Source organism: Micromys minutus, assembly GCF_963924665.1.
Source record: "Micromys minutus genome assembly, chromosome: 1".
NCBI classification, from domain to species: domain Eukaryota; kingdom Metazoa; phylum Chordata; class Mammalia; order Rodentia; family Muridae; genus Micromys; species Micromys minutus.
This window is the reverse complement of record NC_137969.1, coordinates 125,370,790-125,395,040: the sequence shown is the minus strand read 5'-3', so window position 1 is coordinate 125,395,040 and position 24,251 is coordinate 125,370,790. Positions and strand designations below refer to the sequence as shown.

Here is a 24,251-nt window from a genome sequence, read left to right as displayed (position 1 = left end):
CTCACGGAGCTCCGTTCTTGAGCGTCTCTCCCCGATGGAGCTCGGACGCCTCCGACGCCTCTGCTGCCCGGAACCCTGAGCAGCGCCCGGGTGCCGGGAGGACCGCGCCGGCCAGCCAGAGAGTGCAGAGTGACCGCGCGAACACCCAGGACCCAGGACCTCCAGGCTCTGGGAAGCACGCTGAACTGCTCGCCCGGGTCACCTGGCCGGTGGCGGGGACCATGGCTCTGAAGGACACGGGTAGCAGCGGCAGTACCATCCTCCCGATCAGCGAGATGGTGTCCGCGTCCAGCTCTCCGGGCGCTCCGCTGGCCGCCGCCCCGGGGCCCTACGCCCCGTCGCCTTTCCCCGAGGTAGTGGAGCTGAATGTTGGCGGCCAGGTTTATGTGACCAAGCATTCGACGTTGCTCAGTGTCCCGGACAGCACTCTGGCCAGCATGTTCTCGCCCTCTAGTCCCCGGGGCGGCGCTCGGCGCCGGGGAGACTTGCCCAGGGACAGCCGCGCGCGCTTCTTCATCGACCGCGACGGTTTCCTCTTTAGGTATGTGCTGGACTACCTGCGCGACAAGCAGCTGGCACTGCCCGAGCACTTCCCTGAGAAGGAGCGGCTCCTGCGCGAGGCAGAGTTCTTCCAGCTCACTGACCTGGTCAAGCTGCTGTCGCCCAAGGTCACCAAGCAGAACTCGCTCAACGACGAGGGCTGCCAGAGCGACCTAGAGGACAACATTTCCCAAGGCAGCAGCGACGCACTGCTGCTGCGTGGGGCGGCGGCCGGCGCGCCCTCGGGCTCTGGGGCACACGGTGTCGGTGGCGTTGTCAGTGGCGGCAGCGCTCCGGACAAGCGCTCTGGGTTCCTCACACTGGGCTACCGTGGCTCCTACACCACAGTGCGTGACAACCAGGCAGATGCCAAGTTTAGGCGTGTGGCGCGCATCATGGTGTGCGGACGCATAGCCTTGGCCAAGGAGGTCTTTGGGGACACTCTTAATGAGAGTCGCGACCCTGACCGTCAGCCCGAGAAGTACACTTCCCGCTTCTACCTCAAGTTCACCTACTTGGAGCAGGCTTTCGATCGACTGTCTGAGGCCGGCTTCCACATGGTGGCGTGCAACTCCTCTGGCACTGCCGCCTTTGTCAACCAGTACCGAGACGACAAGATCTGGAGCAGTTACACTGAATACATCTTCTTCCGTAAGTTAGCAACCTACCTACCTGTGAATGCACCTTACACCTTTTCTCTGCCATCACAGACTTGAGGCAGAAGTCTCGCTGTGGCCTGGAAGAGATGTCCCTTGCATGAGTGCCCGGGCAAGGAGCCTGCAAATCTGTACCAAACAGTTCTCCCGCCAGCATCCCTTGAGCAGTGTGGAGCATGCTTCCCCTCCTCCCCATTTCCCAGATTCAGGCTCTCTTCCTGAACTTACTGATTTCTGCCCTCTTGCCCCACCTAGCTCCAGGATGCTCTAGAAACCCTCCAATGCAAAGGATTAAGAGGCAATAGTGTGTGTGTGTGTGTGTGTGTGTGTGTGTGTGTGTGTGTGTGTGTGTGTGCCATGGGTCCTCTTTCTCCTCTCTGATGTTTCTCGGGGGTCAATTTGTTTGAGCATTTCTTTAAAGGGCTAAAAGGAATGGAGACAGGGCCAAGAATGCCAGGATTAGCTCCTGTGTGGTCCCAGGCAAGAGCTGCAGTTGCATGAGGTTTTGAAAGTATGCAACTCATGAAATGGTGACTGTGCTTCTAGAATACCCCCTCCTGGGAGCTGGCACAGGAGGGCTGTTGCTGTAGACTGACCTCCATTAATTAGTAACATACAGTTTTCCTCTGTCATTTACCTGCCCAGTGTTTTGGACAAGAGTCAGAGAGGAGAATTGAGTTTTGGCTTCAGAGTGCAGCACTCAGGACTGGAAGTACAAAAGGGTACAGTTGTGCGCATGCGCGTATTTGGCTAAAGGGGTGGAGTGCTGAATCGACATGAGTTCAAAACCTCAAACACAGTTTTAATATGCAGGGATTTGTAGGTATATATAGAATGGAGATAAGATTTCAAGGTGATCAAAGTAAAACTCAGATAGTGATGGAGGCAGGGAAATTATTTGCCTTTCGCCTTCATTTGGTAAGATACAAAGAGCTTTAAAATCTCCCCCATCTCTCTTTCTCTCTCTCTCTCTCTCTCTCTCTCTCTCTCTCTCTCTCTCTCTCTCTCTCTCTCTCTCTCTCTGTGTGTGTGTGTGTGTGTGTGTATGTGTTCAGCAGGGTGGGGACAGCACTAAAAGCCTCTTATGAAAGTAGCCCGACTCATTGTGTTTGCCTTACTAAGTAGCTTTCAATTGCAAAGCAAAAATGATTAATTTTCTACACTTGAGCAGAGCCGGGAAAGAGGACTCTCCTTCACAGGTGCAGGGTTGATTGGCATACGATTCTGCATGAGTATGTTTTCCATAGCCTTGGAGGTAGAGGAGTGGCACCACTTTGTTTCTGAAAGTTAGGTGACATTTTGAGACATTGTTGGAGTTCCTGAGGAAGGCTCAACTGCAGAGGACCAAACACATACCCACTGAAGAATCCATAAAATTCAACCCCATTTATTTATTGATCCTTGATGACGATGGTCTTCCCACATTGTCCATACTGGCCTTCAATTCTCAATCCTCCTGCCTCTCCCTTCTGAATGCTGTCATCCCGGGACTGCTGCCGCAAGCCTGGCTCATTGTTTTGTTTATATGAACAGCTCTTTGCCACGCAATTAAAAAGACCGGTGTTTGGGAAAGCATGATATGAAAGTTAATAGTTTCTAGTGTAAAAGTAGAACCTCTTTCATCTACATTTAGCAATTAAAATATTGAAAGTTAAATAAGGTCCTCTTTTCATTAAAATACTTATCAGGATTTTGAATACATTGGGCTCTAAGTCAAGGATACATTTCTAACCATTTCAGAATATGATGTGAAGTGAGTGTTTAATTTTACATGGTTAGTGCTCTTTGGAAGGTTTGTCTTTCTTCCTTTCTTTTTGTTTTTTTGTTTTTTGTTCTTACAGAAGGTTTAAACATGAGTGTAGCTCATGATTTTGTTTTTAGTTGCAGGATCAAATCAGCAAGCACCGACTAGACTGATGGAGGCTGTTTGTCAGAAACACACACAGGGTCTTAAAGCTTTTTGTATCTTGCAAAATGAAAGTGTAAGCCAAATAATTCCCCTGCCTCCATCCCTGCCTGATGTATACTTTGGTCACCTTGGAAGCTTAGCCCTTTTCAATATAAACCTATGATCCCCTGCGTAGTAAAACTGTTTGTTCAGTTGACATTTTGAACTCAAGTTGACTCAACACTCCACCCCTTTAGTCTTGAGCAGTCGTTCAGGCTAGTCTCCTGACTCTGAGTGCAGAGCCCCTAGGCACTTATTTTATTTTATTGTCCCCTAATAAAGAAGGAGAAAGAAAACAAACAAACAAACAAACAAACAAAAAACCCATGTTCATTACCAAGAGAAAATACAGTTTGTAAATTAAGGTAAAATAATGACACACAATAACAACTTGAAATTAGAAATTGTTAATCTAATCTAAGAAGATGATTTAAAAATCACCTGAAATTTAGTGTCTGTTGCATATTTTGAAGATGTGACATTAAATTAAAATCATATTTTCATATTTTAAAAGCCACCACTTCTTGAGTGTTCACGTTCTTAAAGAGCTCTGAGGTTTTTCTCACAGCAACCACAAAAGTTAGAATTTTTAATGAATTGTCCTAATCTAGAGGAAAAACTTATATAATTCAATATTATAATTTGTACTCTGGCTGTTGTGATCCATCCACTGTTTTACCAAACATATTTGCTGTTTTTCTGGGTATAGAATTTATTTTAAATATGAATATAATATATTGAAATAAATATAAAATAAATATAGTTTTACACTGTTGTTTTCTATCTGCACAGATTGTTTTGAATTGAATCCCTTTCTACTGTTTGCAAGTAAACATACATTACAATGTCTTTCCTTCCTATTTCTGTTTTGTTCAGCTTTGGCAATGATCTCTCTCTCTCTCTCTCTCTCTCTCTCTCTCTCTCTCTCTCTCTCTTTCTTTCTCTCTCTCTTTCTGTTTGCTGTTAATCTGTCTGTCTGTCTGTTTATCTACATAGTATTTATATTTGACAGGTCTATATTAGAAAAGCTTCTCAATGATAGCCATAAGACCCAAATTATTGGATGATCTGATTTTATGTTCATGTTCTGAGGCAGAAAAGAGCAACTACTCAGATTTATACCTAGTCACGCTTTAGCACAAAAGATGTATAACATACACTCATTTAATGTCACATGTCAAGCATATTAACATGTCTTTTGAATGTAAGTTGCTGGTGAACTTAGTGGTTTGATACTGCTTTAAAAGAAATAAAAAGTAGTTAGACCCAGGTGCGTGAGATTCAGTGCTCACAGTCAATCCTAAATTTCTGAAGAACAGGTCGAGGGTGGCAAATGACTCCAAAATCCTGGAAATTGCTGTTTACCAAATGTGTGTGCTGGGCCAAATTATCCACTTTTTCATGTTTGAGTCTCTCCATCTGTGTAATGGGTTTAAGCATACTTCCAACATTATGGAATTGGAGAAACCATGTGAAGTACTTCTTGCATCAGAATTTGACTCAACAAATACCAGTTACTACTAGTGTAGGGTTTATTATTTTGTCAAGAGTAAGCTTATATCTTTTATAGAAAGTATATTCAATCACATGGATTATTAGAAAATCAATTTAAAGAACAGTATACCATTTTTTTTTAAGTTGGCAGTAAGTATCTAAATACTACTTTCTGGGCTGAAGAGGTGGCTCAGGGGTTAAAGGTGCTGGCTACTCTTCCAGAGGTCTTCTGCCAGCAACAACATGGCAGCCCACAGCAGCCTGAGCTTCGATCCTAGGGAATCTGACACTCTCACCCAGACATACACGAAGATACAACACCAATGCACGTAAAATAGAAATAAATAAATCATTAAATACTACCATCCTGGAACTTGAATATTTCAGATCAAGTCACCTAGATGATCCCAGTAGTTTGTCTGGATCAAATATATTTCTACTGACTTCTAATGCATGGAGAAGTGTTTTAGTACTTCTCATTAGGACTTGGAACCTCAGACATATTTCTCTTATAAATGCCAACCTTGTACTTAAGATAAGGAGTTCAGATCCTCATGATTGTAGGCAAGCTATTAGATATTAAATACAAGTTTGGTTGGGTTTCAAGAACAGTTTTACCCGTTCTAATTCTTAACTGATTGTTTGCAAAGACCTAAATATAAGACAATGTGTACCATTATGATTAAGTTTCTTATTACTCCTTATATACCAAAGATGAGATTGATTTTTCTTGGGAAGCCAGAGTGATTAATAGGTCTTCTGTTTTGTTCTGTTTTGCTCTGTTTATTTATTTTTTATTCCACTAGACAGGACAAAGGGCATTCTTTGCTATACTGGAAAGACTGTAGAAACAGGTATGGTAGAGTGTGCTGCATAGATCAGTGTGCTTCAGACTAGCATATTTCTCTTTGTTTCCCGCAATGAGAATAGTGTACACATATTTTCCCATTGTAATGATGCAGCAAGTATTGGACTCCCTACACTGCTTAAGCCATGAGAGTGATATGTATGTATTTCTGACAACAGTGCAGAGAGAAAGTGAAAAATCACTGGAATGAAAAACATTGAGAAGCTGTGTGGTGTGATCCTGGCTGATGTACAAGGCCTCTGGATTTTTACTAGTGGCTTGGTTTCCACCCGACAGTTATTTTCTTCATGATATAAGGATTTTACTTCCAGCTTTGCTATTTCCTGAAATTTTAGGGAAAGTGGACTTTCCCCAAACAGAACCTGTAGTAAAAGGAACACTTAGTACACTTGAATATGTGGATGCTCATACACAGTACTTCCTTTAACATGCCTGGTGATGAACATCTGCTTCAGTTAGAATACTTGTGTAGAGCAGCCAGCTGATATCCAAGGTTATCTCTGTACTAGAAACACTTAAAACACTCAACTAAGAAAACATATTTCAATGTTGGTTAGGCTCTCATAACTTTAAATTCCAAGTGAAAAATGGTGTGAGTGTAATAATTTATAGCCTGTGAAATTTTTCCTTAAAATTTAACAAATAACATATTCTGTACCTTTTATTAAGGATATTTATTAACAACTTCAATTTAACCTTGACAATGGATTTATACACATATACAATTTTTGAGACACCCCCTTTTAAGGCACTCACAGTGTTTGTTCCACAAAGCAAGCAGAAACCTACAGGGCAAGCTGATAGCTCCTCAAATCCAGGGCTTTACAGTAGTGATAGCAGCTATCCCAAAAGTTGTTTTGAAACTTCAGTAAAGATTAGAGGAGTTTTATTTCTAGAGTTTTAGCCACTTTCACTGAGTATGCTCCAGATGCTGACATGAGAGATAACTGGTCTCCCATTCCCACCCTCTACACAGTTCTCATTAGTTTCTGTTTAATATAGAAAACAAGCAAAAACACCTCGTCATAATTTACCCATTTTCCCATATAGTTTTTGACAAAGTCTGTACTATCTAACTCAAGCTATCCTGGGATCTTCTATGTAGCCCAGGCTATCCTCAAACTTAGAGTAATCTCCCCACCTCTCTATCTCTAGAGTGATGATGAGCATGAGTCACTACTACCAACTAGTATTCTTTTTCTTCCCCTTCTCCCTTTTCTCCTCTTCCCTCGCTCATCCCTTCTTTCTTCCTCTTTATACTCTACTTTCCATTTCTCCCCTTCCTCTTTCACCTCTCCCTTACCTCTTCTCCCTCTCTCCCCTGTTTCTTCAAAGACCCACACAGACATTTTCTCTACATGAGTTAAAACTGTAGGTCCTGTGCAAGTTTCTAAGACTGTAGAAATATACCATTTGCATTTCAACATTAAAAACCACAAAAATATTCTGCACTTATCTGTATTGCTTGCAAAAAATATTTTCCAACTGTTGGCCTCTTATAATACCTTCTAGTCTCATAGTTAGAAAATCCTTACTGTACCTGGAGTGTGTTCACTCTTCTTTCACTGTGCTGTAGATGTAGATCACAGTTGATCTTGCCAGGTGTGTAATCATCTCTCCTTATGCTGGTTTTCCATTTTTCTTGTGAGGATTTGTTGCCACTGCTTTGCATTTTTAATCCTCAGCAATATGACCAACACAAATCATTAAAGATTTAATAAATTTCCAATGTCTGAATGGCTGTGTGTCAGTTTGAGAACAGGCCATAGATGTTACAGATTCCACTAAGATATTTACTAAGCTCCGCATTTGGATTTTTTAATTTGAAGTACACCCAGCACACCTAGCAAGGTATATGTGGCTACACACACACATTTGGACAAAACAGAAACCTTGTGTTTAAAATGATCATATAGAACTTTATGTAGGTATAAATTACATTACAACGGTGCTATCTGGTATTATTATCAAGAGGCAGGAGTAATTTCATGAGTAATATGATGTACTATAATTACATAGAACTATAAAGAATGAAAATAAATAAGCTGTTTACTGTGAAACAGACTGGAAGGATCTTCTATATTAAGTTATTAGAATTGTAAACATACAAGAGTGTTAATTATGATTTTATTAGCTGCAATAGTAAACAACCAAGCTAACTTTAAGAAAGAGAGGTTTTTTTTCTTACAACTTTATTTAAACAAAACAGATACATATACAGATTATTGAAAGCATTTTAGCATACAAATATATGAATATATTTTTGTCAGTACTTGATTTTTTTAAGGTTTGATAGTATCAGTGGAAATCTTACTATTTACAATGAACATAAATTATATGTAAAACAAACAAACATGGAAATAGTCAATGTTTTCTTGGAGTGTAAAGATTAAACATAATGATTTTTCTAATTCACAATTCTGGAAGGATAAAAAAATATCAGTGCCAGAAAGTATGTCACGAAGCAGCTGCTTACATCTTGAACCTTAAGAATTGAACTGGCAACACCCTGTGGCTTTTAAGTCTTAAAGGCTGACCTCAGTGACATACTTTTTCCAGTAAGGTCAGAATTCCACATCCTATCCAAATGGCACCATCAACTGGGTACCAAGTATTGAAACACTTGAACTTATTATGGTGGGCAGTGTCATTCAAAGAACCACACTGGAATGCACACGTAGTTCTTTGTATACAAATTATTTGTGAAAAAAGGCATGATGAATAGAATAATAATTTTGGTGCAAGGTTAGAAAAATGGCTCAATTTTTAAGAGTATGTGTTGCTCTTGCCACGTACATAGGACCCCATATGATAGCTTACAGGAATCTGTACTCCGTTTAGAGATGATCCAGTGACCTTTCAGGGTCCATAGGTACCACACACAATGAAGCAAAACTCTAAAACATTTAAAATAAATTATTGAAGATTTAGTTTTGATGTAATTTATAATCAGAAAATGTGTCTATATTTATCCTACTTATGAATGTATGAAGCTAAACAATTCTACATGGCAGTCAACACAGTTTTTAAAATGCACTTAACAGGTACTATTGTTTAGTGATAAATATAACATCATCAGTTTTGCCCATAGCTATTGACTTTGTTTTGAGAGCGTTAACAATGAGAAGTAGTTGATAAAAATGGTACTCATTATGAAGTATCTGATAAGATGCTCATTTATTTTATGCTTCATCAACCGTTAACACTTTGTCAGTACTTAACTAGGATGACATTGCTACCACATTATAACTGTTATCCAATTATAGGTTCTTCTATAGAAAAATAAAGAAGATAGACACAAAGAATACATACAGGAAATATAATGTTGACTTTAGTAACCAGAACAATTTGGGCTTTTACTACTTGCTGGTGTTACTTCAACATTTTCCCTGTTTACTGTAACAAACTTCGACTATGGTCTTTATAACACATTGCTTTTACATCCATTGATAATTGTATATTTTATAATTTACATGATGAGATAGTCAGTCAGAACCAATGCTAGAAACTGTTGGCGATTAGAAGGAAATAATTAATCCAGATGTCCTTCAGTAGATGAATGGATACAAAATTTGTGGTACATTTACAAAATGGAGTACTATTCAGCTATCAGGAAATATGACCTTATGAAATTCTTAAGAAAATGGATGCATTTAGAGAATATCATCCTGAGCGAGATAACCCACTCACAAAAGAACAGACATAATATGCAGTCACTGATAATTGGATACTGGCCCTTGAAAGCTCTGAACACCCCAGAAACAACTCACAGACTGTGTGAAGTTCAAGAAAAAAAAATGAAAAGAGAAAACCATTATGTTTACTCCTTACACACCAAAAAAACTTTGACTAATTCCAGGTTACATCCTGTTTTACATGTACTTTATGCTCGTTATAACTAGTAAGATCTTAATGCACACTATCAAACCTTATTTTTAAAAAAGCCAAGCAATGGCAAAAATGTATTCATTTGTATACTTTTATGCAAAAATGCTTAAAATTTGTACATTTATCTTTGTTTTTTTATAATAAAGTTATTCAATAAACAAAGAAGGAAATAATTAGCACCATGAGTGATTTAATATTTCATATATTCTTTGAAAACTTCTACTTCTGTTTTTTGGATATTGGGAAACCAATTTATTTTTCTTCCAGAAGGAAATGTGAAGGAAACAGAAGTATCTACTTTATAGGTTTATTTTAATGGTTATTAGAAGTAGTCTATATAAAACACATAGTCATATTAGACATAAATACAATACTCAATATGTATCAACTATAGCCATTCATTAAATCAGGACTCTCCCAAATTCATAGCCAATCTCTTGTATCTACAAAGTGTGCAATAATATAATTGTTTTTGAAGAAGATGGAAAGCAATGGTTGCTCAAAACTGCCTAGGGGGCTTCTGTCATCATGAATGAGTTTTACTTTTAAACTACTCACCTATTATTTACAATGTGATTGTAGCCTGTTGCTGAAACAACTTTATTCTAGCTGACTTTCGTGCCTGAGAGAAACGTATTCTTATGTGTCTAGCTGCTGGTATTGGTCAATTTTGATATAATTATTAAAAGCACTTGTTTGAGCTGGAGAAATAGCTCAGCCTTCAAAGGCTGTGTCTCAAAAGGAAAGCATAAGAACTCTAGCAAATTGCCTCAAGCTATGAAGTATAGTTAGGTAAAGCACATTTTCCACACATTTGTTTATTTACATTTTTCTTGGAACTTTTCACCTTCGGTTGTCAACAGTTTTATGCAAGAGACACTTGGACTCAAACATTGCCCAGAGTTTGGGCATTTGGCAAAAATTTAACACGGCATTTTAGATTCAAGTACATACATTTTCAATTCTAGGAAATTGGTTAACTGTCAGCTCAATAAGTTTCTACTGAAACTCCCTAACACACTCTGAATCTATGTCTTCTAGTTGCTGAAATTCATGTATTCGAAAATAAAATCAGGGAAATGTTGGGGATAATTCTTTAAGTCTATGACCTCCTTTCTTCCAGTTGGTGGGGGCTGCAGATAGCACCTCTCTTTGCTAGTGGAGGATAAAGATCCAGGGATGCAATTCCACAGCAACATCCTTTTCTGATGTGGGAGTGGCTTTTCTGGCAACCAAAAAGAGAATAGTGGGGAATAATCTCATGTGTTTGTGAATTACTGCTGTCATCTCTATATCAGCTTGGGGGTGGAGGAGTCTTTCATGTAGATTCTGATTTGTAATAAAAGAAAAAAGACTAACAGTTTTTGGACTTATACTGTTAATTTTCTCAGAATATAGATGTCTTATTTTGTGTTCCTTTACTCTTCTCTATATTTCAGTTCTTTGTACAAACAATATTAGAAATGAATCTCCTTTTTTTTTCTTACCCATGTAGTCTATTGAAAATAATACATGTCAGGTAATTTGAATTGAATAACAATAGAGTGTATCTTCCTGTCTTGATATTTTCAACTGTCATTTCTTAAAATGTGTAGAGCATATTATTACCAGTAAAACGTTTTTAAACTGAGACAATGCCAGTGTATTGTCATACTATATGTCACTCATTGTTCTTAAGTCTATGAATATTTTCAACTTTTATACCATTTGGCCTTTATCCTTTCATTATATATAAACAATTATCACACATGCGCACACACACACACCCACACACACTCGTGCACACACACACATGCTTGTGGGTATGTGTGTCTACGTGAAATAACTATTCTCATATATTTCATTAAGATCTTCATTTACATATATATGCTTGAAAACATGAATGTGTACTTATTTTGTCTCTATTATACTGGTAGTTCTTGTTTTCACTCACATTGAGTGCTTTAGGCCATGATTTCTTCATTTTCTGTATCTGTCTAAGAGATTATTTTAACTGATGCCTATTAGAGCATTACCTTTAATTGGTCTGGGTCAGGCATGATGTCTTCAATCTGGTCCTGTGGGATCCCCTGACTATATGTCTATGTTGGGGACTGCCTGGCTTCAGGCTGTGTAGAGACATCATTTGTCTAAATGGAGTTTTGTAAAGAGTGCACAAGCCTTCATAAAAGCAGTGTGTATATGGGTCCCCTTACTCCTGCTTACCACTTTCATCCAGCTCAAACACTCAGCTTTAAAATCATTGCAAATATAGGTAGTTTCCTTATGAATTTATTATTTATGTTTTCAATTCCTCATAATGCATAGAGATTACGTTCTGATTCACAGTGTGTGTAAATTAGCATATGGCAAAATGTTTGAGCAAGGATCTAGCCATCCATCTTTTTGGCTACTTTATTATGTAATACAGTTTCAATTGAGAGCCATCAGTAGGTAAGAATACTCGCTGTCACTCCTGATGATCTGACTCCAAGTTCTGGAATCCAAGTGCTGGAAGCAGAAATCTGATTCTATCCAGTTGTCCTCTTACATCGAGCTTGCTTTGGCTTGTACATGTTCATGCATATACACTCCTCCACCTCAACACTAAATAATTCATTGCATTAGTTACTTTGATATTGTTGTGACAAAATACCATGACCAAAGAACTTGTAGAAGGGAGGGGTTATTTTGTGATTTGCCTGTGATTCCAGAGAGATGAGTTTCTCACCATTAGAGGATATGTTTATGGCAGTCAGTGCCTGGCATAGTGGCAAGAAATAGCTCAGAACTCACATCTTTAACTGCAAACCAGAAGCAGAGGGATATATATATATAGTGTCCTCCAAGTATTAAAATGCCAGAGCCTATGGTGGGCATTGTCATTTAAACTGCCACATTCATAAAATAACACAAATAAGTAAAAATACAAATAAATATGATAAACACACCAACAGCAGCAATAGTACCACCATTTCATGTTCTTGCTTCCAACCACGAATTGGACTTGCCTCAGGCTTCTTCTGCTTGCCTTTATCATCCTGCCAAGTTCAGCATGATATCGTGAGGTTTCCTGTAGAGTGACTTCTGCTAACATGTCACACGTCTCGAATGCATTCATTCAGCGTTGTCAAATAGCGTCTAGTTGACATTAGTGACAGCTTCTGTTCTGAGAATGGGCGAATAGAAAACTCAGTGGCCACAGTTCTACAAAGTAAACATGGTTATACAGACAAGACAAATGTCCTTTCTTGCAAGACAGTGAACTTCTCGTAAAACCGGTGTCATAGTGCTTGATTCTTACATTGAAATCCACCCTTGTTTATTGACCTCTGGGAGTCTTTAGTCGACCTAAGGGAAATTCTTTCTTGTTAACTGTTCTCTTTGACAGTCACCTCTGAGGCACACTGGGCAGCATGGCCTGTTTAGAGTCACACAGATTTCACAGCTCACAACATGTGTTTGTAGGGCAGAGGCTTCTGAATTGCTTCAAGGGCTAAAACGTCCATGTTGCTCATAGCCAGTATTTCACTTTCTTTCGCAAAAATTAATTCCCAAAAAACTGTTGGAGCACTCCTAAACAGTTTTGAGAGCAAATTAATCAAAAGCATCTTAATTATTTTTTTTAGAGGTGATGATTCCTTTATGCCCTCTGGAGTCAGTTATTTTTCCTTTATAATGTAATGGCTTAGGAATGGTGCCAGCTACGTCAGCAAGGCAGTGGCCTTTGTGGGAAGGAGCATCAGTCACAGTTCCTGCTAAGGCTGCATTTTCGTCGGCTCCTTAGGATTTACTGTTGTTAAAAACATACTCCTAAAATTTTAAACAAGCAAAGAAATAGAACAGTTTCCAAGGCTTTCCACCGATTTATCTCTTAGACTTACCAGTTATCAAATCATAACTTCATCTTGGCTTTGCATTCCTGATGATGTTAAAGCAATCAGAAAATGTTATTTTACTCTGATATTTTTGAACATGTAAAACACCAGTATTTTAGGATGTTCAGCTAGACTTCTTATAGGTGGTTAACATATTCTGTAGTATGCAGGGTCTGGTTATCCCCATTTTTAATGCTTCTGAGATTGATTGGTGGATGTGAACCATTTGTCACTTCCAAGTATCTATTTGAATATTCATCTAAGTTATTTTTAATGATATAAAATTGCCTCATTCAAAAGTTATATTGGGTCTACAAAAATGTAGTTTATCATGCTCTATTGGCTAAGGTTTTATAATGAAGAACTTTGCATAATGTATTACCTAAAGTGTAGTACATAGAGGAGACACAGCATAAGAGACAGCATCTTATTTGCTTTTATTTCTCATGTAGTCCTCAGATAGCTGGTCACATGTACAACCTCATCTTCCCAGAGTCGAGAAATTTTCCTGTCAGTCATTTATCTGTTTTTCTACTCATTTCTGGATACTATACACTGTATCTCATCTGAACTTGAGAACATCTGAAAGACAACAATTTTACTAAATTACTTACAACTTCATTAATATTAATGCATGTCATGATTCTTCAAAAACAACTTTATATATGTTTCTGATGGTATTTATTCATACAGTGCTGACAAAAATAAATAAAATCACCTGACGTCAGACAGGAAAATCAATAGTTTATTCTGGAGCCAAGTATTGGTGATCATGGCCTAGGAACACAGATTTGGGTTGGGTCAAGTTCCATGTTCAAATGCTATAATTACCACAAGGCTTTCTAGTAATAAACATTGTTTTAACAATCCAATTAGCTGACTAAAGAGGTGGGAAAGAAAAGGGTGCTAAAGGGTAAGGATTGCACAAAATGAATTGGTTCTGCTCTTGCCAGAGTGCAACCTCCCTATGTTGAAATACTTATCACTCAAACAGTCTCTGTCATTGCAGATTCATTGCAAGTGCTGTGAATATGGTGAGCATTGGACTAGAGGTTGGTTTGATTCTTATTACCTCAAAGGTTCTTATTTGGAAATTATCAATATGAAAAGGGTACAGGAAATACAATCCTAGTTTGAGCAGCAAGAACAACAAAATGCCTGAGAAATATTTATTTTACAGAAAAAGCACAAATTCAAAGTAGATATAGTACAAAGAATAAATGAGGACCCCTTGAGTTGTTGACAATTACAGTGTAGTTTTCTTCATGTTTATTAGGATTCTACTAATGCTTAGAGAAACTTTGAAGATCTTGGTTTACCTTTTGTCTTTGTCATTTTCTTTGTACTGGTTTCACGAAAAACAGATGAATATTTTAAAATTGTCTCCCCATTTTCTATATCAAAAAAGATATGAGCATAAAAAAATATGACCCTTGTCAAGTTTGTTTAGCATCTCTGGTGCATTGATCCATACCAAGTGAACGAGCAGAAAAAAATTCTGAAATTGCTTTGAGAGAAATACAAACAAGAGGGGCTATGAAAATATTTTAATGTCTTGTTAATATATTTAAGATGTATAAATTTATATTTTCATTGCATATCTGTGAATAACTTTCACCCAACCTTGTCTATAACATAAATCATTTAAGTGCCATATAGTATAGACAGTAGATAGTGTAAATGTCCAGTGTAATATTTCTCCATTATTAAGACAACACAAAATTATTAAGTCTGAATCAAAACCATATAAAGGAAGTATGTTCTGCGTTGGCACTGGCTTGCTTTTGCTGTAAAGTTTTCCACGTATCTGACATGCAGTACTATTTCTTGGTTGAACTAAAGAGGGCTGATTTGAGTAACTAGGATTTTAAATAAAGTCTGTAGTTTCTCTTGTTAGACCTACTCTTAACACAGAATCCACAGTGCATATCCACTGAGAAGCCTTAAGCCAGGTTTCCTACTCTACTTTCCTTGTGTAGGAGGCGAGTAGAGGCACCTGCTGACTGTTTGAGGAGAAGAGTTCTGAAGCAAACCTGGTCTCCGTTCTCACATAAATCCTCCATAGTTAATAACTTTGTGACTACGGAGTTGTAGTTTTTTGAAAAGCTGAGATCTTCGTGTTAAACAATTATTGGATAAAATCCTATTATTTCAGGGCACTGCTCTGAAAGCCTTTACAATGTGATAGAAAACACTTTGCATAGAACCCGTTTCAAGTATGAATCACCACGAAATTGAGCACTTTATGCTGTCATTTATAAAACATCATGCTAGAACAGAGAAGGAACACAGAAACAGATGGAAACAGAGAAGTTGCTTGAGCTGGTTGGAAAGTTCCTGGGAAGAAGGTGAGAAAATTGATACTGCAAATTTCTCAGCTCTGTGGGCATCCGTGAGAGGGAGATTGCACTAGCCAGTTCACAAACACATGGCTGGCCTAATGAAATAGTTTTATTGTGATCTGTATCAGATAATGTGATAGGGGATGGGGAATTCTGGAAATATGTAGAGAGGCAAAAGGCATAGCATATTAGATATTTATCACGTGTTTTTAAGCTAAACATGTTGTGCTCCAATGTACATTTGCCAGTAATAATTATGACAGCACTGTAACACACTGAACCATTGAAACTAAATTTGTTTAGCTAGTTGGGGGTTATTGAAAGGGATCATGCTAGAGATGAACTAGGCCAAACTATATCTGTGATAATAAGGAATGATAGATAAACTCTTCTCTAAAGGCCATGTATTAAAAGTGTTCTAGGGAGGAAGGAATTAAAGCATCAGGAAGTTTGTCTGTGATTCATTCATTCACGTTCCTAGGAACTGTCTTGAAGAAAGGAAGGGAGACAGATTATCATTTCCAATTTCCTTGTCAAGAGGCTGGCCAAGTAGAAGTTGAATATTTCTCATAGGCAAAGGCCTTACCTCATGAAGGTCATTGCCAGGTGACCCTGGCTGAAGTGTGACATATGTAAATAAGTACTGAATCTATGATGCAGAACTTAGAGGACAACAAGTCACCTATTCATTTTCTGGGTGTATGGATTGAAGAAACTTTCAAGATCACATGCTCTTTTATGTGTGAGGAGATCCATAAAATTTCTTATTGTTTTCCATAGATTCCTCTTTGAAAACTGTGAGTCGGGAATTGAATGTCCAGTCAAGGACAGAAAGAATGAGGAAGTTATTAGGAATGGTCCAGACAGCTCCTGTTTCAGCTCAGTCTCCATATTTTTGGAGACTGTACCTCACGTTGCATCATTCTTCTTAGAACTCACTGTGCAATCCAAACTCTCCTCAAACTTATGTGAACTTTTTAAAATTATTTTTTTATTAGATATTCTCTGTATTTGCAGTTCAAGTATTATCCCCTTTCCACAAATTTCCTCCCCCACCACCCACCCATTGCCACTATGAAGGTGCTCACTCTCCCAACCTCCCTCTCCTACCTCAGCATTCTCCTACACTGGGAAAACTAGCCTTCACTAGAACAAAGGCCTCTCCTCCCATTGGTGCCAGAGAATACCATCCTCTCATGCATATGCACCTGGAGCCATGGGTCTCTCCATGTGAACTCATTAGTTGGTGTTTTAGTCCCTGGGAGCTGTGGTGGGTTTGGTTAGTATATAACTTTGTTCTTCCCATTGGGGTTGGAGACCCTTTCATCTCCTCCAGTCATTTTTCTAGCTCCCTCATTGGTCACCCTGTGTCTATGTTCTTTATCTTTTTATCTCTAGGATACCAGGTTTCCATTGTTTGAAGTCATTTATGTCACATGCTGATTTCTGATGTTTTGATTCAATCATGTGATTTTAGCCTAAACTTCCTGGGTGTGAAGAGGAGAGGTTGGGTAAGAGTCCTCAAGAGGTATTTTGGGCGATTGAGAGATATCTCAGCAAGAGGACTGGTTACTCTTCCAGAAGTCCTTAGTTCAATTTCCAGCAACAGCATGGTGGCTTACAAACATTTATAATGGGATCTGAAGTCCTTTTGAAGTACAAAGGTGTACATGCAGATAGAAGACTCATATACATAAAATAAACAAAGAAATAAAGACCTATAGCTGGATTAGAATTGCTTATTTCAGAGGGAGTGATACTGGATGCAGGAGTCTTTTTGCCATATTTAAGATGGTTAACAAGTCACTTTTCGACATTGTATTTGAAGTTGTTGTGCAAGTCGTAGGTAAGCCTATACAGATTTCGAGGGTTATATGACTTGCCACTGAGTTCTGGGAAGCACAGACTGTGGATGTTGAAGAAGCTGGTAAGTAGGAAGGTCAGCTAGATATTAAAAGCATCAGAAAAGAGAAATGAATATGAAAGCCATAGGGGAAAAGATTAAACATAAAGAAATATACACTTCCCAGTGTAAGTGAAATAGAGAAGCAGTTATAGAGTAAGATTTAAAACAGCAATTAGATTTACCAATTAGGAGCTTATTAGTGACTCTTAGAGGTAATTAGAGGAAATTAAAAATTTGATATACTAAATTGTATTACAGGCGAGTAGTCTCTGGTGTAGCTACAGCAGTAGAGAGGGTAGCATAATTAGGGTAGACTAATCTCATCTGTGAATTATTAGTACAGATATTATAAAGAATAAATGGGGGGACTAAAATGATAATATGTATGGTTGATGTGACCAGTTGCTTCTTCTAGGCTTGGTAAAGAAATTTGTAGAGGTGTCAAAATTGAAAATGTTCAGAGTAGGGTCACTTGGGATATTAGTTTTTAATGAGTATTTCTTTGTACTGAATTCAAGTCTCTATAGGATATTGCTTTGGAAATTAGGTAGTTTTCTGGATTATTGTTTAAAAATGTGGTCACTATAATCACGTATATTTCCTGAAAAAATATGATATTGGTGAAATACTAAATGAAGTAAGGCAGAGATCTGTGTATGTAGTATGTTCTTAGTTATGTTTAGAAGCTTGAGATAGCCTTTCCACATTAAAAAGAGACACACTTGAGTCCATCATCATCATCATTGTCATCATTCTCATAATCAAAATGTAAATTACTCTATAGAATTAGCATACTGATGTGGGAAAATATGTTTACAAACAGTGGAGATCAGAAGACCATGTCATGTTATTGTATTGTCTACAACTAATTTTGAATGTCACTAGTCTGATGTAAGATGGGTAACTTTCTCCTTTTGTTTCACTTGAGGTAAAAATTATTCTTTCAATCACACTTTGGTAGAAGACATCTACATTTCATCAGGCCAAAGAATTTGGGGTAGGAAGAGCCTTTTAAGTTTACCTATTACTTGTTTTGGCCAGATTATTTTGATAGATATGGTGTCACTTATTGGTTCTATTTTTTACGTAACATAGAATAATGACCCTAGTAAGACAATGTCTTGAAGAGACAGTAATATGATATATCCCTAGATTATACTGTAGTGCTGATCTTGGCTCATCTCTGCATATGGCATCATTAACTCATGGTAGAGTTTCTCATAATCTATACAGTGAAAGTTTAGTATATCAGTAACCTTTCTATTTGCAGTGATCAAATCCCCAATAGTAATCAACTAAGGGAGGAGCAGTAAATTATGGCTTAAGGTTAGAATGGAAAAAGTCAGGTCCCAACATGGAAGGAATGATGGCAGAAGTTTGAGGCATTGGGAAACAGTGTATCTACAGTCAGGTCAGCAATAGGAGAAGAGCAGAAGAGACAGAAAGTACAGAGGGGCTATAAAACCCCAAGGCATACCACTAGTGACCCACTCCCTCCAGTGAAGCTCTGCTGCATAAAGACGCTGTCAAATGGCATCATCATTTGGAAACCAAGTGCTCAAGAACATGAGCCTATTGTATTTATGTTCAATCTAAAGCATATGACCTTTGCACACATATGGTTCCTTTCAGGTTTTAACATTTTGGTGCATTTGTGAATAAAAGAGCAACTACATTGTCATGAACAAAAAGCAGTCTCTAGTATTTGCTACTCATTGTTATGTCAAGATTTTACTAAAACAAAGGCAGTGTTCAGAATAGTTTTAGATGTTTAGAATTAATGACAAAAATATGCAATAAATGTCTAACTTATTTGAATATTTGTACATATATATGAAAAATAATCAAATACATGTATTGGGAAAAATTTCTCTCACTGTTACTGAATAAAAGGTTAATTGACTTGCTACTCATCATATAATGTGATAGTTTGGAGAGAATTAGGAGATTGGGTGACAATAGAATATTCCTCATTATTGATTTCTTTGAGATGTTTATAAGGAAAAATAGAGTTTAATGAATGTCTTCTTCCTGCACTCCTTTATTTTTTCCTGTATCAAATAAAAATATTGAGGTTCAAGGATCGTATTATTTTTCTTCAGCTGTCATAACAAATTACTACAGACTGGATCACTTAAATAGCAGAAACTAATTTTCTCATACTTCCAGTGGATGGAAGACAGAAATCAAAGTACTGCAGCATCCATTTTTGTGTTTCTGTGGTTTGTAGAACTATACCCTCTTCTGAGACCTTTGCAAGCATTTGCATTCTTCTGCAAGCTGACTGACAATTGAAAAAGCACCATTTGCTAAAGATGCTGTTCTTTTTCCATTGAATGTTATTAACTCCTTTGTCAAAAATCTAGTAACAATAGGTGTGAGAGTGCATTTCTGGATCTTCAATTCTATTCCATTGATCTACCTGCCTATATCTGTACCAATACCATACAATTTTTATCATGATTGATCTGTAATACAACTTGAGGTAAGAGATAGTGATTCTCCCAGAACTTCTTTTATTGTTGAGAATAGTTTTTGCTATCCTAGGTTTTTGTTTTTGCAAATGAATTTGCAAATTGCTCTTTCTAACTCTATAAGGAATTCAGTTAGGTTTTTTATTGTATTAAAATTTATTTTCAATAAAATAATCACATATAAAAACAAAAAAAAACAATTTCTCAACTTCTAATACACGTTTTGAGTTAGAATTTTGAAGGGGATTGCATTGAATCTATAGATTGCTTTCAGCAAGATGGCTATTTTTACTATGGTGATCCTTCCAATCCATAAGCATGTGGGATCTTTCCATCTTCTGAGATCTTCAATTTCCTTCCTCAGAGACTTGAAGTTCTTGTCATACAAATCTTTCACTTGCTTGGGTACGAACACACCAAGTTATTCCATATTGTTTGTGACTATTGTGAAGGGTATCATTCCCCTAATTTTTTTCTCAGCATGTTTATCTTTTGAGTAGAGAAAGGCTACTGATTTAAGTTACTTTTATATCCAGCCACGTTGCTGAAGTTGTTTCCCAGCTGTAGGAGTTTGTTGGTGGAATTTTTTGGGTTACCTAACGATACTTTCATTTCATATGAAAATAGTGAGACTTTGATTTCCTCCTTTCTGATTTGTATCCTTTGATTTCCTTTTGCTATCTAATTGCTCCAGCCAGGACTTCCAGTACTTTATTGAATAGGTAGAAGGAGAGTGGACAGCCTTGTATAGTCCCTGATTTTAATGGGATTGCTTCAAGTTTCTCACCATTTATTTTGATGTTGGCTACTTTTTCTGCTGTATATTGCTTTTACTATGTTTATCTATGGGCCTTGATTCCTTATCTTTCCATGACTTTCATCATGAAGGGGTGTTGAATTTGGTCAAATGTTTTCTCAGCATCTAATGAGTTAATCCTGTTTGTTTTTGTTTGTTTGCTTATATAGTGGATTACATTGATGGATTTCCATATATTGAACCATCCCTGCATCCCTGGGATGAAGCCTACTTGATCATGGTGAATGATGTCTTTGTTGTTTTCTTGGATTTGGTTTGCAAGAATTTTATTGAGTATTTTTGCATTGATGTTTATGAGGGAAATACGTCTGAAGTTCTCTTTCTTTGTGGGGTCTTTGTATGGTTTATGTATGAGTGTAACTGTGGCTTTGAAGAATGAGTTGGGCAGTGTTGATTCTCTTTTTATTTTAAGGAGTAGTTTTGAGAGTATTGGTATTATGTTGTTAATAAATGTCTGATAAAATTCTGCACTGAAACCATCAGGTCCGGGTTTTTTTTTTTTTTTTTTTTTTTTTTTTTTTCTGGTTTCGAGGCTTTTGATGAATGCTTCTATTTCTTTATGGTTTATGGAACTGTTTAGATGGGTTACCTGATCCTGATTTAACTTTGCTACCTGGTATCTATCTAGAAAATTGTCTACTTTCTCTAGATTTTCCAGTGTTGTTTTTTTAGGCTTTTGTAGTAGTATCTGTTGATTTCTTGAATTTCCTAAGTTTCTTTTGTTATGTCTCTCCTTTTATTTCTTATTTTGTTAATTTGGAAACTCTCTTGCACCCTCTAGTTAGTCTAGTAAAGATTTGTCAATCTTGTTTCTTTTCAAAGAACCAGCTCCTGGTTTTGCTAATTCTTTGTATAGATCTTTTTTTTCTACTTGGTTGATTTCAGCTCTGAGTTGATTATTTCTTTCCTTCTCCTCCTCTTTGGTGTATCTGCTTTTGTTGTTGTTGTTCTACAGTTTTCAGATATGCTGTCAAGCTAGTGAATGCTCTATCTAGTTTCTTTTCGCAGGCACCCAGACCCATGAGTTTTTCTCTTAGTACTGCTTTCATTGCCTCCCATAAGTTTGGATATGTTGTGCTTTTATTTTTATTAAATTCTAAAAAATCGTTAATTTTTTCTTTATTTCCTCCTTGACCAAGTTATCATTAAAAAGAGCATCATTCAGCTTCAATGTGTATGTAAAGTTTTTGTTGTTTTTGTTGTTATTGAAGTGTTAATCCATGGTTATCTGACAGAATGCGTGGGAATATTTTGATCTTCTTGTATCTGTTGAGACATTTTTTTTAATTGAACAACTTTATTTTAAGAAACAAAGATAAATGTACAGATTTTAAAAGCATTTTTGCATAAAAGTATATGAATACATTTTTGTCAGTACTTGATTTTTTTTTAAGGTTTGAGAGTATGCCTTAAAATCTTACTAGTTACAATGAGCATAAAGTACATGTAAAACAAGATGTAACCTGGAAATAGTCAAAGTTATCTTGGTGTGTAAAGATTAAGCATAATGGTTTTTTGTTTTTTGTTTTTTTTGTTTTTTTTTTGCCTTTGTTTTTCTTGAACTTCATGTAGTCTGTAAGTTGTTTCTGGGGTATTCAGAGCTTTCTGGGGTTAGTATCCAATTATCAGTGACTGCATATTATGTCTGTTCTTTTGTGACTGTGTTACCTCAGTCAGGATGATATTATCTAGATGCATCTATTTTCTTAAGAATTTCATAAAGTCATTGTTTCTGATAGCTGAGTAGTAGGTCTGGATTTGTGGTCAGATATTGTGTAAATTTGGTTTTGTCCTGGAATATTGTTATTTCTCCATCTATAGTAGTTGAGAGTTTTTCTGGATATAGTAACCTGGGCTGGCATTTGTCTTCTCTTAGTATCTGTATGAAGTCTATCCAGGATCTTCTAGCTTTCATAGCCACTGTTTTGAAGTCTGGAGTAATTCTGAATAGTTTGCCTTTATATGTTACTTGTCCTTTTTTCCCTATCTACTTTTAACATTTGTCTTTGTTTTGAACATTTGATGTTTTGTCTATTATTTGTTGGGAGAAATTTCTTTTCTGTTCCAATCTCTTTGGAGTTTTGGAGACTTCTTATATGTCCATGGTCATTTTTTTCTTTAGTTTAGGGAAGTTTACTTCAATGATTTTGTTAAGATATTTACTATGTCTTTTAGTTGGAAGTCTTCACTCTGTTCTATATACCTATTATTCTTAGGTTTGGTCTTCTCATTGTGTCCTGAATTTTTTGGATGTTTTGTGCTAGGAGCTTTTTGATTTTTACATTTTATCTGACTGATGTGTCAATATTTTCTATGTTATCTTTTGCCCCTTAGATCCTCTCTTTTATCTCTCATATTCTGTTGGAGATGCTTGTTTCTATGATTCCTGATCTCCTTCTAGGTTTTTTATCTCCAGGATTGTCTTTTTTTGTGATTTCTTTATTATTTCTTTTTCTGCTTTCAATTCCTTCAACTGTTTAGTTGTGTTTTTCTGTAGCTTTTTAAGTGATTTTTGTGTTTCCTATTTAAGGACTTCTACTTGTTTATGTGTGTTCTTCTGTATTTCTTTTAAGGGAGTTATTCATGGACTTCTTGAGTCACCATCATCATCATCAAGTATGATTTGAAGTTGATATCATGTTTTTCTGGTGTTTTGGGATATCCACTACTTGCTTTGATTGGAGAATTGGGTTCTGATGTTGCCAGGTTGTCTTGGTTTCCGTTCCTAAGGTTCTTGAGCTTGCCTCTTGCCATCTTGTTATCTGTGATGTTAGGTGATCTTGTTGTCTCTGAATGGAGCTTGTCTCTCTTGTGGGTCTGGTGGTTGGTGGGCTCAGAAGGGAGATTGCTTCTGGGTCTTTAGCTATCTGCATGAAGGCAGTGAGTTCTGACGTCAGTGTTCTTGCTCTGTCTCTGGGTTGAGACAGATTCATTCCCCAGACGCACAGCACCTCCTGTGCCCTGAGAGTTTCTGGCAGTTTTTCTCTGATAGTTGGGAAGGGGTAGTGGGGGCTCACACATGGGCTCAGGTGGGAGAGCACATCTGAGGCTCATCTATGTGCTCAGCAATCTGTGGACAAACCCTGAGTCCTGATGGTGTTGATCTGGCTCTGTCTCTCCCAATACATCTTTATAAATCATACCCACTCTATTGTTAATCTGTGTTCTTTGACCTAATGACTTTCTGAAACTGATTATTTAAAATCAAGCTAGAGCTTATCTAGAGGAATCTAAAGATAGACAATATTGTGTAAAACTGATAGAAGGTATAAGCTCAGGACCGTTTTTCTGAGGTAAAAATGTAAGGTGTAATTATAATGTTCTGTTAGTATGCTAATTACCACTGGAATTTGATGAATTAACTTTTCTATCATATTGCATCAAGGATAATTCAAAGGTGTCATTATACACCATCTCTGGAAACTGAACTTTCTCTCAGGATAAGAGATCCAAAAATTTGC

General features: G+C 37.3%; 1 protein-coding gene across 1 annotated transcript in view; it reads left to right on the top strand.

Annotated features, from left to right (window-relative positions):
* Positions 1–221: 221 nt before the first annotated feature.
* KCTD8 (potassium channel tetramerization domain containing 8) overlaps positions 222–24,251 on the top strand; it is a gene marked incomplete at both ends in the record, with an annotated part of 201,734 nt that continues 177,704 nt past the window's right edge. The window contains one exon of the mRNA XM_080926753.1: positions 222–1,191. Within this exon, the coding sequence (XP_080782879.1) occupies positions 222–1,191 (970 nt within the window). The remainder of the gene's footprint in view (positions 1,192–24,251) is intronic.